Source organism: Lepisosteus oculatus, chromosome 11 (assembly GCF_040954835.1).
Source record: "Lepisosteus oculatus isolate fLepOcu1 chromosome 11, fLepOcu1.hap2, whole genome shotgun sequence".
In the NCBI taxonomy this organism is placed as follows: domain Eukaryota; kingdom Metazoa; phylum Chordata; class Actinopteri; order Semionotiformes; family Lepisosteidae; genus Lepisosteus; species Lepisosteus oculatus.
The window spans coordinates 23,922,538-23,940,370 of NC_090706.1; the positions used below are offsets into that span (position 1 = coordinate 23,922,538).

The following is a 17,833-nucleotide window of genomic DNA, read 5'->3' on the forward strand; positions in this document are numbered from 1 at the left end:
AGGGGCCCAATGGTATAGGATATCTCTGCTGGCCGCGTGATTTGAACCGGCAAACTTCCAGCTACAGACGCAGATCCTTAGCCACAGTTCCACCGCTCCACCCCTAGAGAAGGAGTTTGCCTGGGCCATACAGGGATCGAACCCGTGACCTTCCCTCGTTAAACATATCCATATCACATTAACATAGTTTCAAAATGTGAAACTGCTTATCTTGCTGGTTGTGCTTGATAATAGTTCTAACTATAAATAATAGTTAGCCCAGTGGTCCCCTCAATGGCCAATACAATAAAAATGATTAATGGGCCACACAGTAGTGCAGTGGTTATCATCACTTCCCTACAGCACTATGGCCCTGGGTTCAATTCCAGACCTGGGGTACTATCTGCTTGGTGTTTGAATGTATACACTGCGTCAGTGTGGGTTTCCTACCATAGTCCTAAAACATACAGGAAGGTTAATTTGCTTCTGGGAAAACTGGCACTAGGTGTCAGTGTATGACCTGTGATGGACTGGTGTCCCATCCAGGGTGTACCCTGCCTTGTGCCTGTTGCCTGCTAGAATAGGCTCCAGCTCCCCAGACCCTGAATTCGAAGAAGCGGTTAGAAAATTGATTAATGGATGATTAATTACTGATTGTTAAAATAAATAGTCCTGATCAGTATTTTTTGTATAAAGTTTTTCATACAATATTAACATATGCAGAGAATCACAGAGCCATTTAGTAATGCTCCTATCTTTTTTCTTCAATCTTTTTTTCAAATAATTTATCATTTTCCTTGCTCACATAATGTTCATGTAAATAAATATAATCCCATGCTTAAAAATATGAATAATTAGATTGCTTCTTTTTTGTACACCATTAGGTCATTTACTGCTGTGGCACTCTTTTTAAAGAAATGGGAATGTTCTTTGTTTTTCTTTAGTATTTAACCTGCTGATTCATGTTGCAGTGAAGAAGTCTAGCAAAATTTATTTTCTTGGCAGCTATTTACAGGAATAATAAATGACTTCATCTCCATGGGAAATGTCAATGCTTTAATTGTTGTGGTCACCTGGCCAGACTTTAAAAAAAGCTCTAAATAAATGACTTCATCCAACAGAACCACTGTTACCAGAGAGAAATGCTGTGGTTTCTCACTGTGACATGGTCATTGTGACTGGACTATTTAAAGATCACATTGTTTGTGTTCTACTGTGAAATAAAGGTAACTATAAATGTGACTACTAATGCACATGTATTTGCAGAAGATCCTCTTACAAAAGCTTTTTAAATGTAGATATTTCTATCACATATTAATACTCAGAAAAATCCATATAATTTTCTCAGATATCTTACTTTATGGTGTGACCTATTAATTTCATTGCAAATTAATATAATTGCAAGATACTGTGTACAGTATATATATATATGTGTGTGGTTTTTAATTTTCCGCACATATAAATTGGAAACTGGCAGACCTACTGTAAGCATCAGCATTTATGAAGGTGACAAGATACACAATCAACAGCAAGCCACTTTGTATTTATGGCAGGAATGCTGCGTATAATCATGCAACCAGGACAAAACAACAAAATCTAAGCTGGTACATCTGATGCCATAACGTCTCTTAACCATAGCTCTCAATTGGGCAGGGAAGTAATACAAAACAGACTCAACAATATTAGGACAGTAAGCTTAGCACATGAAACAAAACGGCTGTACTTTTTTCCCTTTTTGTTATTTCTTGACTTACTTGACAAATGCTTAAATATTCTAAAAGGCACTTTTTCACTCTCAAATATAAATATTTTGCAACCCTTCGGATGTAAACGTGAAACGTGTAAGACATGACAACAGTAATAGACCAATAACTAGGTTATGCAAGCAAATTACAGCTGACAGCCAAAGTTCAACAGCATGTCAGCATGTTTTACACCTTGTAAAGGCAACCATTCTACAGGTGCTGGGTAAATAGTCTTCTGTCCTTCTATATTCAGCACATTGTGATAGGAATCCATCAATGTAACTTGAAGTAAAACAGGTAATTTGAAAAAAAAAAAAGGAAATAGTCCTTAGAATTGAAGACGCACATTAAATGCGTAAAAAGAAAAAGCCTATCTGGGACCTAGACTGAATTCATATCTTAATATTGAAGCAGCCTTCTTCAAATACAACCGTATTCATTAACACAAATGTCTTATAACAGTATAAGACGGCTGTACACATCATTGTCTTGGTGATTAACATAATAATTAAAATGAAACATTACATCCATTACATCCATTTTAACATTGAATGGAAACTTGTCTTCAGAACGAATGTCTGACACTCATGGATTGTAGAAGATTTAAAAAACATTCACAAGCCATGACCGATTTTCAAGCGAATAAGGGGGATTAGGACGTTGTCAGTCAAAACCCTGCTTTTTGTTGAAATCGTAAGCAGCAAGTTATCTTTTTCAAAAAGGATTTTTGTGCTTGTTTATTTGCTTTCATATTGAGCTCCACAATTTTAATTGTGATGTGCTAATTATATAGAGTGAAGGGCTTTAAATGTTTGCTTTTAAATGTCCTACATAAAATGACATATTATTGTTTTAAGATTACATTCTCTGTTTTTTACACAGGGCATTATCCTTCTAAACGTGTATTATTTTACAGTGTAAATGTACATGTATTTCTGTACTGACTATAGCATTCAATCTATTTTATAACAGCTACAGTATTTCGGATAGCCGAGCTATAACACCTCCAAAGAATGGCGCGTATGGGTGTAACACGGTACTCAAAACCAGCAACATTGCCCACAACAGCGCTGCAGACAGGCTTACCACACTCCCAGTGCGGTTTTAGGCGGACTGTGTTTGCTTCCTTTTGGGACCGGAAGTGATCAGCGTCGTTCGTGACGTCAGGACGGCCATTAGGCAGCCGGAGAGGCAGGGGTGGGAAAGCGGTTGACTGACGTCTTCGTATTTCTTTTTTTATCTGCTTCAGTTAATAATTATAATTCCCACTTGCCGGGACTGAGTCTTTCCCTTCCCTCGCAGAGTAAACGGGGTTTGTAAAACAATAGGGCAGGGCGTTTTATTTTTTTCGTTTCTGTTTTATACTTAATCTTTTTTAGGGTAACGTTCAGAAATGGACGAAAAGGCGTTCACGAAGGAACTTGATCAATGGATTGAGCAACTCAACGAGTGCAAGCAGCTTTCGGAAAGCCAAGTCAAGACTCTCTGCGAAAAGGTAATTATTGTCTTTCTTCAGTACAACACAGAAATATGTCCATCTTAACTGGTGGAAAGGTGTATGGACGGGACGGTGTCGAGGGTTTCGAGCGGGTCCTCTCTTGCCCTGCATATACCGGCTTGTTAAGATGGCGGAGTGGATTGCCATTGGTTACCGATTCAAATGAATGAGGTATTATTCGTAAAAGCTCATTTGAAGCGGTATTTCAAGCATTTAACAGTTTATAATTCAAGAGTACTGAGCTGAGAAATAGACCTTAATCTAAAGCCTGCAGCAGCTCTGAAGGTGCAAGATATATAGGTTAAATGCATTGACTTAGGAACTTCTTTTAAAATAGAAAAAACAGCACTGCTGCCGGAGAAAGGTAGTTTAAATGATTAATATTTCGAACTGCCTGCGGACATCTTGGCACTGAATTGTTTGTAGCGGTGAAATTCGGCGTTAAATTGAATGCGTCGCTTTCCGATTGCTTTTTGCGATGGGCTGTAGTACATTCCTAAAATGGCGCCGATAGTTACACATAGCAGACTCCGAAAGCCGTGCAGGCTAACTGTGTTGTCCGGTAACGTAGCTATACGAAAAACGATCTCTATTTATCGTAGTAGTTATGCGTTTTTATCAGATAAGCACTTTGTCTAGGTTCCCTAAATTCGAGCAACGAGACCTCGGCCCAGTTTATTAAGGTATTTTGTTTTTGATGAGCCGCCGTATTCCGGTGTAATGCTGTAGCGGTGGTTTTTAGAAGCTGGCGTTCTTTCTTAACTTTCCTTGCTTTGTTTCTTGCTCAGAATATTTTTAAGTACTGAAAGGCAGAGTAGTGTTTACTTTTAAAACAACGCTTACAGTGGCAACTTCTGACTTAAGTGTAGCCTCACATGGAAGTTGAATTAGCTCGCCTTTAGCCCTTGGTGATTTTAAATTCAATAGAGGTATATTAATAATGATTGGTATTTTGTCTAGATTAAATAGTAAAATTATGGATTTTATTTTTTTCATTTGTATTTTAAGTTTATATGTAGTAGTGGTCAAGATCTGCTCTTTAGTATGTAAAACAACTCAACGTTTTGTAGGGCTGTTCTCAAATGTGAGAGTTATGAAGTGATGATCACTGTGACAGAATAAAGGGGACAGCCGAAAGAAGCGCCACTAAACGAAACAAGACCCCTGTCTTGGTGGGTAGCTGCGTCAGCATGCAAAGGAACAAGTAATAGGTTTATTCCATGCTGAAGAGCGAAAACACAACGTTTGACTGTGAAACCTTCTTCATGTGTGCAGGTGTGCCCTCTGTTTAGGTTGTGCATTGTTACAGTAAAGTTACCCATAAGGTTTTTGGACCCTTGAGAGTCGTTTTCCATCCCTGATCCTGAAGTACTCCTGTCTCTTCTGGTTTTCATTTCCAGTGAGCTGTCAGTCAGTTAAGTGTCTTGAATCTTTGATATATTTTTAACTATTTTTTGTACACAGGACTTTCACAAATGTTTTGTTGTTTCAATTATATATATCGAGAAGAACTATAAACTTAGTTTCAAGTGAATGTTCCTCTAAATTGGAATTCTGTGTTCTTATTACCCAGATAGTGACATTTCTAAGCATTCCTTGTGGAGCATGGCTCTATTTGTTAAATGCACCCAAGTCGCGGAGGCAAAGCTCAATGAGAGGAGAGTTGAACTTGGCATCTGGTACAGGTTTAATGCAAATTAAGCTTGTTGTATTATGTCTTGGCATGATGGCACAGTGGTTAGCATTGCAGCGCTCAGGCCCTTGGTTCAATTCTGGACCTGAGCTTCTATCTCTATGGAGTTTGTATGTTCTCCTTGTGTTTGTGTGGGTTTCCTTCGGCTGCTCCAGTTTCCACCCATAGTCAAAAAACATAATGTTATGTTAATGTACACAATGATGAGGATGGAGGATTTCCTAATGAGTAGGCCAGACTAGGTTTGGCTGCATCATGGTTAGTACTGAAAGGGGATCGTTTATTGTTAATCTTTTTCATACACTGCCAGACGTTAAAAATGAACTGTTTTGGAAGCAGGTCTGTGTGGACTATAGGGAGGACTCCCACTATATATAGTAACTTCTGGGTTTACATTTTGTATCTTGTCAAAAGACTCCTGTACCAAATCAAAAGAAAAGTGCTCTTAAGCTGTGTGCTTTCTTCCTGGTAAACTAATGAGATTCATGAGATTACAAATTAATCTAAGTTACTTTCACAGAGGAACATCAATGTAAACAAAGTGCTAAAATACTTATTATTGGCTATTATCATGTACTCTTTCAAGTGAGATTCAGTGGTTTTGTAGGTGGGTGATTTCATGTAAGGTGACTTTTGTGAAAGTTAAATGTCTAGTTCTGGGTCAAAGTTAACTGTCAGCACAAGGCATTTCTTTAAAATGTCTTTTAAAATTACCCTTCCCAGAACATGGTATGTAGTAAAGAATTATTTCCCTTGCATTTTTTATCAAGGGAGAGTCAATGTGTAGCTATAAAATTAGACAACAAATTTGGGTTTGGACCTTAGACTAAAGTACATTTTTTTAAGTTCATATATTGCTATTGTATATGTAGGGAAAAATGGAAATAACTATGTAAAGTTACTTAATAACATGTTAAGCCACCATGAGTGGCCAGTACCACCTTTATGCTCCATGGCATTGAGTCTGCTTGCTTCTGGAATTCTGCAGGAAGTTTGTGCAGAACCATTCTTCCACAAGACCGTGAAATTGGTTGATGGAGGTGGAAAATGCTGTCTCAGAATTTCCCATAAATGCTTGGTTGGGCTCAGATATGGTGACTGAGAAGGCCATGATATATGGATGACAGTAGTGTCATGTTCATTAAAACTGCACATGGTCTGTGGATGGGGGCATTTATCATCCCGGAAGACAGCCTTCTGGGTGTAGACACTATACATTGCGGCCTTTTCAAATTCACTTAGATCTCTTCTTGTAGACAGTCCAATCATACTTAACTTGGCAACCTGGCCTGTCCAGCACTTTTATACATGATCCTAAATATGCTGTGGTGTTATTTGCCTAATTAACAAATGAGATGTGCTTCCGTCTACTTGATGTCCCTCATTTACCCAGGTATTTCAATTTCTTGTACTCTGATTGCATGTTTAATAGTTAAGCTTCATATAGGTCTTCAGGGTAAGCTGGCAAAGATAAGCTGTTGACCAGTTCTTTCAGCAGTGTACTACTTGTTCTAAGAAACTTGTTCTCTGTTTAGGAAAAAATAGTTATTCTTGGATGTGCTGAAATAACCCATGGTTGGTTGATACATAAGGAACTTGGTCACCTATCAAACAAGGTCTTTCTCAGAGGAAACATGCCCAGGTAACACTGAACAATTACAGATCTCTGAGACAGGATAATGGGAATAAATAATAGGACTTTTACCTTAAAAGGGGACTGCAGTCCCAATTTCTCAGGCTGGTTAGTAAATCTTGGAAATTAATGTTATCAAAATTCAAATTGTTATCAAATTGTGAACTTGGTGAAAGTACTGTGTTATCGCCGTGTTGTGTACAGCCCTGGTTTCACCATGGATGAGAGCAAGTTTGTGCAAATTGCAACGTGAAGCAACCCTTCCTGATTACTAGTCCCTGCAATGACTAATGTGATGTATGAGCAAATAAGTGCATGTGTAGCAGAGATTTCACCGCAGAAGTGTTTCAATGTGATCTGAATGTTGAGTTAACAATTAAGTTGTATTTGTCGGCAAAACTCTCTCGAAGTTGAGAGCAATATTTGTATTCAATTTAAAGAGATGTCTTTGCAAGCCTGTTTGTTTACCAGAAAGTAGGGCTGCTTCACTTCACCGGAAGTTTGGTTGCCTCGTTCTGAATCGCAAAATAGGGAACTGCTTATACCTGGAAATAACAACACTTTATTAACCCTTTACAATTTCTTCAATTAGGAATTTGTTTTCGCGTACCCCAGCTTGCTCTCCATGAGACACACAGACGGGGAGAGAAGCTTGAGGTCATGATCTATTTCGTGATGGAAATTTGACTCTTAATGCTCATTTTAATTTCATTGTAGTTTAAAATGCACTCAATGCAGATTCTTTCTAACTCCAGAATAAAATAACATTGCAGTTCCCCTTTAAAGTACATAAGTGTGTATTTCTACCAAAAGTAAGATATATTGTACAAGAGAGTCCAATGACTTCTGAAGCATCACGCCCATTGTATAATCCAACACTAAAATGTCAAGTAGAAGCAATTTCTGCTGGGAAAGATATAGGAGAAAAGGCAGTATTAAAACCTTATTTCATGTTCGTTTTGAAGCTCAGAAGCTAAGCAAGCAAAGTCTGCTGAGTACTGCGATAGACCTCTAAAGAGAACTGGTACCTGAATTTCCAAATCACCGTCCTAGTATGGAAGCTGTGACACGGCTGTAGGAAGTGTTGTTCTTGTGTGACATCTTAAACAATTGTTTGAAATCGTTGTTTCTTCCCAGGACAAAGCTGTAATTTTTGTATGTGTGGTTCAGTGCACCTTATCTTGCTTCTGTACCAGAATGAGCCAGTAGATGTCCTTTTCTTTTTTACTAAAGAAAGGCATCATTAGTCACTCAGTGGGCTGTACTGAGAGGACAAATAATTGAGATTTATAGTGTTGCATTATAATGTTGCTTCATACATAATGACTATTTTGTTTCATCCTAAATTTCCCTTTAACTTATTCTGTGATTGTGAATGTTGTTTTGCAGTGTTGTCTCAGATATTGAAAGAAATTTGATTGCCTGATAGTTGGGATCTTAAAATATACCTGCGCAAATGATTGTGGAGCTCTTTGTTTTATAAGTGTTTTTAAAGAGTTTAAAAGATAAAGGGATTATAGATTATTTTAATGATAATTTTGTATCTGCCACTGTTTTATGAGCTGAAGGAGATCCACTTCTAAGATTTTCTGTACTTGAAGCAGAGAAGAAACCATTCAAGATCATCAAATCATTGTTCATTTCTTTGGTCTAAACACTTAATGGATACTTTTTGTAAGAGCTAGGACAGGGTTTTCCACATTAGCAAACTCGGGACAAATTATAGAATTTAGTATGAAGTGTGATTTGCCTGCAGGTAAAGTAAAAAATTTGGAAGTCCATTTCTAGTATTTAGGGTAGTGCATATGCAATTGGGTGTGTTTGGCATCTGGTCTAGGGAGAGACATTTTAAAATACTAAAATTGAAATGACTTTTTTTAACTTGGAATTAAGAAATGTTTGAGATGGAACACTTTTGATAAAATTGTGTGTTCTCTTCATTGTCCAAGCATTTCGTATGAAATATAATTGGCACTCTTATATACTGTAGCCCACACAGCCTGTTTCTAACGAGGTGAGACTGTTCAGAGTATTAAGTAGTGTTTGTTACATTTACGAAGAATCTGTTTAATCATCTGGTAAGAATTAAAGTGCAAAGGCATTTTCTTTTGGTTTTAGTTTTAAAAAAGGGTTTGCAGACTTCAAAGCTCTGGAAGTTTAGGGGTTCTAGTCTGCAAATTTGCAGATGTTCGGGATCTTGGTGGATAATTATATTTAGTATTTAACAACCAGTAAGAATAGTGTGCTCTCCGCAATGTCGTATTCCATTTTGCCACTAGTTTTTAATACAGTAATGGAATTACTCAAAACACTTCCAAATTTTAACCTTTAGCAGTGGTTAAAATTGGTCAGAATATAAAAAGTTGACACTGCAAGACTGTTCAGCTGCTTCCAGGATAAATGAAAGGAAATATTTTGGGGCTAATAAAAGGTCACAAGAGATGGTCATTGTGGAACAGGTAGTAGGGAATTAAGCAACATAGATGGGAAGCAACAGTTTCAGGGTGTTTCCATGAGATGAGCAGGGACAGTGAATTAGGTTTGTCATAAGCAAGTGAATAGCCAACACTTCAAGAACCAAGTAATTTTGGGGGGCTATAATGGTTACGTTGCATTTTATGGAAGGGGTTGCGTTGTTTTGTTTGGAGAAGTCTCTTGCAGGCTGCCAGTGGTTTGATCTTTTCTTCAAACGTCTTTGTGAATTATTTCGCCCGGCAGGTCCTGGGCAGGGTGTGACTTGGGCTCCTGCCTCCTCCCACAGGGGTGTTTGTCCCGTAAATGAAACTACAAGTCAGTTTATTGACTGCACAATAACTACGGTTATTGTGCAGTAGTTTGGTCCATTAGAGTTTTTATGATGCTGAAATTGTGTAGTGCTCAAGATCCTGCATATTTTAGTTTCATAGATATACTTGTAAAATTAAAAAAATAAAAATCCCAGTTATTTGCTTTATCTGTGCAGCTCATCTGTCCAGCTGCTGTTTCACTGGTATAAGAAGATTGAAAAGCCCTCGGAAAGGGCAAATTACCTGCTTTATCTTTTACACTCTTCATGGTTCGGATTATTGTGGCTTTTATGGTGTTTAGGTTTATAATGGGGTTTCCTACTAGGAGTTGTGTATGGGAAAACTGAGCATTAACATTTGCTGTTTGATAGCTATTTCCCTGAAGATGTCAAGCTCTTCACATTTATAACTACTGCTGTAAATGTGGGGCTAAGTAATAAATGCTTATGTCAATAGATACAAGAATAACCTATATTCTGTTGGGTTGGGAGTAAAAAACTCAATTAATGGGAATTTCATCACTGAAACTCAGGTTCACTTGTTAAGTTTTTAGCAATAAGGTTACAGGCATAATGGGGGCTTGACATTACACAGTGAACAGGTGCAAACAATTTGAAGTACCAGCTGAGACTGACAACATCTTAATTTTACCATGTTTTTGAAGATGTCTAATAAAAGTAGGTTTAGTAGTTTAATGTATACTTCCAGAATGTGTATTTTAAAATGAATGTTGATGAAACATCCTTTGATAGATTTAGGTATTTTCATATTTTCCGATGGCAGCTTTGAGGTGATAGATGCGTAAAAAAATTCAACCTAATTGATGTGTGAGAGATTGTTTATAAGATAAAGTTCTGTTGCACAAAATCTGGGAAGATTGCTGTGTACAGCTTTGTAGTTGTAGGAAACCCTGTAAAATCTGGAGTTTTCTGTTTTCTAATCCCTGATTTCGTTTGTATTTTTCTGAAGAAACTAGTTGTCTAATTTTGTAGCTACACATTGACTCTCCCTTGATATTTTCAAATCCATTCCATTCCAAATCAGATTGACAGTGGCTTTTTTATCCCTCCCTTTCCCAGGGTTCACAAACCATGTGTGATAAATGGTTGAGTTAAAGCAATTAAAACTGCCTTAAAGGTTCATACCTGAAGGATTGGCAACTGAAACCTTTTTCTTTTCAGCGTGGAGTTAACCTCTGGTGTCTTCTTTGTGAAGTGCACACTGATGCAGTTCCTAACGAAATATTCTTTTTCAAATAGTCGCTGCAGCTTCATGAACTTGGCAAGAATGAAAATTAGACATTGTTTGTGTAGTTTCACACAGCTGTTGGTTTTTAGAGAGCCGGATTCCTTTATTTGTTGTGAAATGTGAGGTTATGGCACTTGAAACTCACTCATAATGAGATTGATCACGTAATCGACATACAAAGTGCACTTGTTAGGTTTTTTTATTGGTTTTGTCTTCGCACTTTAGCTTTAACACTCAAATTAAGTTTTTTAATTGTTTTTATAAAATCTTTCAATCTTAATGTGGAAAAACTACATGACTTAACTCCTGCAAGCTGAACTTACACCACTTTGTTGGCCAAACATGAATTGTAGATTTATTTTAGAACATTTCACACAACAAAGCAGGAATTCAGTCCAGTTTTATTTTGGTCTGGAGTATGTATCGTAAATGTTTTAGTGGAATTTGTGCTTCCATGGAAACGGTTACCTCATTCAGACATGCATTAAATTGAGTGTAAAAATAGCTGTGGATTTAGATTGATTCAGACTTGCATCACAAATTACCTCTGCTCTCTGACTCATCTGAGCTGTGATTTTTGGATACTTTGAAAATAAATCTAGGCGTGTTCTGATAACACAAGGCTGCTTCCATATGAAAACTTAAAATGGTAGGCGTGTTCTGATAACGCAAGGCTGCTTCCATATGAACATTTAAAATGGTTTTAGTCACAAGTCTCAAGATGGAATTTCATCTTTTTTTGTGGTGGGTGATGTCAAACGGCATTATGCAGTAAGACCCAGGTTTCTTAGCACTCAAGTTGTAGTTTTGCTGTAATTTCTGTAGAAAAGTATAAGGAAAGGGGAGGTTACTGCACCCTTCTAATGTGCTAATTTGTCATCTCAGCCAAAGTTTTATTTTGAGAAATACCATAATTCTTAAACAGAAGTGGGGAAAAACAGGTCAGCTGCATGGCACTCTTGGGTTACTGAATAAAGTGAATTCATTTTTGCCCATGTCACTTAATCCTGACCTGTTTTCCAGACATCCTTTTTAATGGTTGCATTAAAACATAACTCATTTGGTAACAGGGTATTTTTTGCTACAGCAAAAGAATGGTGGAATAACAAGAATGGAGCTTCCAAAACTTCATGCAGAATATTTTCAACAGTATGCAAAGTAGAATTGTCAACACACCCACACAGCTGTCAGTTTTAACCTTCCCAGTTTGTGTAGTTTACTTCGTTTTGTGGATCAGCTGTCCCTAAGGGTTTCAGTGATCTCATTCCCTCTAAATATCCTATTTCCCTGGCCTACGGGAAATGTTTCTAGCACTCTTGCTACACTCGACTGAGGATTCACCAATTTAATATTTTGATGAGCTCTAAAGTGTCAATATACTGTACATTTTAATTTCTCAGGTTTCTTCCTTGACCTCCTTGTTGAAGTATGGAATGTGGTGGTGTTATCTCTAGTTCATGAGCAGTTGTCTTGAACTGGCTTTTCCGTGTCCTTCAAGCTGCTGAAAACAGACTACATAATGGCTGCCTTCATCCAAATTTGAGGTGCCCAGTTGATAAAGTTTTTTAATTAGCCTGATATGCATCTTCTGTGCCAGCTGTGTTTTTAGAAAATGGTTATGAAAGTATTTTCATCTTTTGTGACGTAACTGATTTTTGTTGTCTTTTCAGGCTAAAGAAATCTTAACAAAAGAGTCCAATGTGCAGGAGGTACGGTGTCCAGTCACTGTTTGCGGAGATGTTCACGGACAGTTTCACGACCTCATGGAGTTATTCAGAATTGGAGGCAAATCTCCAGACACAAATTACCTTTTCATGGGAGACTATGTTGACAGAGGCTACTATTCTGTGGAAACGGTCACACTGCTTGTAGCTCTTAAGGTAAAATTGAGGAGTCTTTTCTTTTTTTTTTTGAGTTAATCAAATATTAGCTTTTGTGTGTTTACATGGGCATTATTTGGATCCTAATGTTTGTCTTGAGTTGCTGGAGTTTTTTGTGCATTTTAAGAAAACTAAGTCGTCTTTCTCATTTGCATTGTGACACCCTTATAGCTAGCATAATATACAATTAACTTATGGTGTGTCCTCAACACAACCACAATTTAACCAATGCTGTTTTTATAGTAGGCCCTAACATCTAGTTTTCATATTACTGATGTATTCAGGCAAGTTTGCAAATTTAAAGATATTTAGAACCCAATTGTTTCCATCTCCTTTTTGTTTTTGTCAGATGTCCTCTCCCACAATATGTTCCTGCAATTGCTTGATGTGATTTGTCAGTTTCAGCTTTAAAATTACAGCAAAAATGTCAAAATTAGTATCGGGATAAGTGGTGACCTTTCACTGCTCTCTAGTGCTCCGATTTCAGTTTTCCATAGCTTTTTTCAGAAGCAGCTAGAGACTGATATCTGCAGAAAGTAAAGGTCTTGATCTGATCAATGACATTATATAGGCATCACATTACTTCCATAGTAAAGCCCAGTTTAGAAATCATATGCCGATTAAATACAATTATCAGATGATCTGTTGAGTAACGCAATCATGGCTTCGGTGCAGAAGGGTTCATTTCAATCTACATTTTACTGTGGTTTATTTGGGAAATAAAAGCAGATTTTTAACTTGCATCCACCAATGCAATGGGCAGTTTACTTGGTAAAAGTATTAATGAGGAGTATAATTCATGCTTATTTTCCTTTCATGTTTCTTAGGTTAGATACCGTGAACGCATCACAATTCTTCGAGGGAATCATGAAAGCAGACAGATCACACAAGTGTATGGTTTTTATGATGAATGTTTAAGGAAATATGGAAATGCTAATGTTTGGAAATACTTTACAGACCTCTTTGATTACCTTCCCTTAACTGCCTTGGTAGATGGTCAGGTAAGTAGCACTGAAATCTGAATATTATATGTCTGTAAAACCTGCAGTCCTTTCAAAAAAAGTTTTATTCTCAGTTATAGACAAGTTTGATTTTTTCTCAAATTTGTAATAGAAACCATTTCCTACATGCATGGGGCTGTGAAATCACAACTATGCACTCTTTAATAGCAATTTATAGGAGTTTGAATGTATAAAATTGATGGCCCTCTATAGGTGAAAAATGTTGTAACTGAATCTGCTACTATTAACAGAGTTATTGAGAACCCTTGATGGGCAGACACAGTACATAGAATAAACATGCTTCATTTTGGCTAATATTAAGAATCAGACATGATGAAGGTTCATTATCGTTTATGTAACAGATTGAGGAAGAATATTTTTTGTCTTGTCTCAAAGAAGTCTTTTAAGTGATTTAAGATTTGGTAATCCCAGTTGATTTAAGCCCAATCATCCAAACTTCTGATAATACAGAATAAACAAATTCTTGCTAGCTATTTGGATTTGAGTTTTTTTTTTGTGTAGGCAATGCACCTTGCTCAATTTCCTTAGATGTTTAGAAAAACTGCATTAAATTATAAAACAATTTTTGTTTTCTATGGCTTAGATATTTTGCCTTCATGGAGGACTCTCACCATCTATAGACACACTGGATCACATCAGAGCACTCGACCGTTTACAGGAAGTTCCACATGAGGTAGATATTTGCTCTTATCTGGGATGTCTTGAATGAGAACTGGTAGATGTTAAGATGTATCCCAATTTGTAGTTCTGCTGTGTATGCACACAAAGATTAAAGAAAACCCCTACTGAGTGTGGAGTAGTGTAAGTAGGAGACTGTCTGGGGCTAAGTGGTCTTAAAGACTCAGTAGATTTGTACATATAAAGTTTGATTTTTAAACTGATAACTGTAAAATGTTAGTCTGGCTATAGTCCTGTTTTCACTTTGTAAGTTTATAGAATCTTTTCTATGCGAGTAAAACTTTGTTTAATTTAGGGGCCAATGTGTGACTTGCTGTGGTCAGATCCTGATGATCGTGGAGGCTGGGGAATCTCTCCACGTGGTGCAGGTTACACCTTTGGACAGGATATTTCTGAAACTTTCAATCATGCTAATGGCCTTACTTTGGTCTCAAGAGCTCACCAATTGGTGATGGAGGTAAGAGCTTTTCAGTTGGAAGGCTTGGTTACCGTTTGCTGTTTTTTCGGCAGTTGTCATGCTACTAATAGAAATAGCTGAACCTCAGTGTTTGTGTTTTCATTTATTCATGCTTTTCTTGTACAGAGTGAGTGCACTGTCTAGCTGCGTGAATGCTGACCTTGGTACTGCTCATGTTTTTGATTTTTGAAGTCCAGTGCTTTACATAAAGGTAGCCAATCAATGCTTTTTCCCCCCCACAAGCCAGAAGATGCCATTTTGGTAGTAAAGCACTGCTAAAGGCCATTGAATGGCTGCTTTATATGCACAGGAATCCGTACAGCAGTTCCCCGTACAGCTGTGGTTCGTTTAGTGCATTAGTAAAATACACAGTAGTATATATTAACAGAAACTAAATTTGTAATTGTATGTATCGATATGTTTTTAAGACACTAGTGTAGGTGGTACTTGAGTTGAATGTATGTATTATCTCTTCTATGAAAAGGTAAATTTTGCAATTGCAAGTGTGTGCAGACCCTAAAATATAACATAATTTGTATTCGTAGTCTTGAGAACTGCCAACATTTCAGCTGAAACACAAAATCTGCACTGGGAGCTCTCACAGCTCTGTAGTTTAACTGTTTTTTCCTCCTTGTGCCTTGGACTTTCTTCCTAAAGGCAACATTCTTTAACTGTGAATGAGGAAATATGAAAAATGGTATACATGTCAGGTGGCACTGTAATGCTGCTTAAATAATTTCATTTATTCAGTTTGCATTGCACTTATTAATTGGTCATGGCAAATGATTTCATAAGGCTACCTTTGACACGGTTTCATGTAGTAAGTTAACAGATGGCATAGTGCCTGCCTGGTGTAGTCCTAATAGGCAGGTTTTTATCATCAGTGGCGTTTGGTATACAGTTATTTTTTTTCTGTCCTAATGAGAAATCTCTTTCAGGGTTATAACTGGTGCCATGATCGCAATGTGGTAACAATTTTCAGTGCACCTAATTACTGTTATCGCTGTGGTAACCAGGCAGCTATCATGGAACTTGATGACACTCTTAAATACTCCTTGTAAGTATTTTTAAGTTCCTATAGTGTCTAAAGATGTGACTCAAACGTTTTGATTATAATATGGTTCTAATTCAGTAAAGCAAGATGATATTTTTTTTGGTTTTATAAGAAATACAGTTCTAAGTAACTATTGTAAAAATTAGTTATGCACCAAGACTGAATTTGTTTGAGCTTAGATTTCTATTAAATCCATTACCAGTCGGTTTAAGTAGCAGGTTTAAGATTGCCTGCTTTTAAAAATGTTTTAATGCAAGACATTGCTTAATCATATGCAATTTAAAGCTATCTCTCCAAGACTGTTTTAATTTACTTGTTTAAACCATTCAAGCTGCTTTCAGTGAATTTTGTACCAAATTTTTTAAAACTTCATTTCTCGAGTTTCACGCTTTATTTTACTTCTCTCTAGCCTTCAGTTTGATCCAGCACCTCGCAGAGGAGAACCCCATGTGACACGCCGCACTCCAGACTACTTCCTGTAAAAATGAATCTTAATGTCTGTACAGTATTGCCATGAATAATAGATTAAAAACAAGATGGGAGAAGGGCAACAGTTACTCCAAATTGTTCAGACAAGCAACTTTATTTAAGCATTCAGAAACTTGTCTGTACATGGACCAAAAGGTGTGCCATATTTGAAAAGCAAAGGCCTCAGTCCAGGAAGACCATGACCATATAAATCAACACCAATTCCTCTGTGCATGATGTTGCATTTTTTTTAATCTCCAGGTCAATAAGCCACTGTTCCTGGACTAGTACAGTTAATAGGTACTGTTGCTTGTAAGAAAGACTGTGGAGAATTAAAGTTATAACCATTAAAGATTAAACTTTGGACCTTGTGATTAAAAAATCCATATAGCTATAGCTTTACTCAGCATGACTGTAGATAAAAATAGCAGCATACAATCATTGGAGCTTTAAAGAACATTTTAAAAACTACCACGGCCTCCTGTTTTGTGTGCAAACTATTTTTTTCAGGGAGTACTGTTTAATTTAATTTTCTGTCTGCACTCTTTATTTTTTCATTGTTTTATCACTTGGTTCATACTTGATTACTTGTACTGAGCAGAAGTTTTTTTTCCAGTCAAACCTTTTTTGTTTAATGCAGGAGAGATTTCCTGCATATTTTCTTAACATAACAAACTTGTGAACTAAGTGCTTAAAATAGTCCAGTTCAGTTGTATAGGGAAAACGTGGAAATGGATGCCATTGTTGAAATGGTAACACTAACACTTTTTGATGGGATAATGTCTGTATTGAAGGCTCCAGGGGAATAATAAAGACTGAAGTTGCTCCTTCAGACTACATTTCTTTTGTACTGCTGTTTTTTTCCTCACAGTTTTACACAGCTGAGGAAAGCTGTCAAGGTAATAGTTAAGTATATAGGTAAAATAGATTACTGATGACATAATAACCTAAAGTTAAAAAATGTAAAGCTTTATTAGCTGCAAGAGATTTTGTTTAGGAAAACTGCCAGTCAGAACGTAGGACTTCATAACTTGAATATTTGCAAAAAAATTGACTTTCCAGTATCAGCATCAAAACTCTCCTCCAGTTCACCTGAGAAGTGCATTATTTTTGTCCCTACATTTTACATTGACCTGCATTTTAAACATTGTGATTATGCAAACATGATCAGTTAGGTTAAGGTTTTCATATACAGTAAAAGGTATATTTTGAGACTTGCTTACAGCATATCAGCCTGAAGATTGAGCGTTTTCTGCTATACTGGGAAAATAAATTTAAGTGTGTGGTTTCCTGTCAAGAACTCAAAAGTTGTAGTGCAGTGTTTTATGTGCTAAGCATAACAAGCACTTAACTGCAAGCAATTCACAGTGATAATGAAGAGAAATTAGTTTTGTGGAAGGTTCGCTGGCATTTTATTAAAGAGACTGGGGCTGATCAACACTCCCCTATCCACTGCCCCTAAAAGACAAAGACTTATTTTCTCACGGTTTCAAAGGCGGCACTTTTCTCATTTCAGTTCTTGCATCACTTATATTTGCCTTGGCTAATCCCCTCATATATTATACATTCGTCCATTATGCTGCTTGTTAGTGGTAAGGTTCAGAGGCATTGTTACGATAATTACAGTTAGAACAATACTTACATTTATATAATAGCTTTACATCCCAAGGGATCCTAAACTGCTCTTTATAT

The 17,833-nt window shown here is 36.9% G+C and overlaps 1 protein-coding gene across 1 annotated transcript; it reads left to right on the plus strand.

The window, feature by feature from the left end:
- The first annotated feature begins 2,882 nt into the window (after positions 1–2,882).
- Positions 2,883–16,980, plus strand: ppp2cab (protein phosphatase 2 catalytic subunit alpha b). The gene is made up of 7 exons (XM_006631784.3): positions 2,883–3,219; positions 12,253–12,462; positions 13,290–13,463; positions 14,068–14,157; positions 14,458–14,619; positions 15,558–15,676; positions 16,083–16,980. The coding sequence occupies exons 1-7, from the start codon at positions 3,118–3,120 to the stop codon at positions 16,153–16,155; spliced, it is 930 nt and encodes a 309-aa protein (XP_006631847.1). The 5' UTR covers positions 2,883–3,117; the 3' UTR covers positions 16,156–16,980.
- The last annotated feature ends 853 nt before the right edge of the window (positions 16,981–17,833 follow it).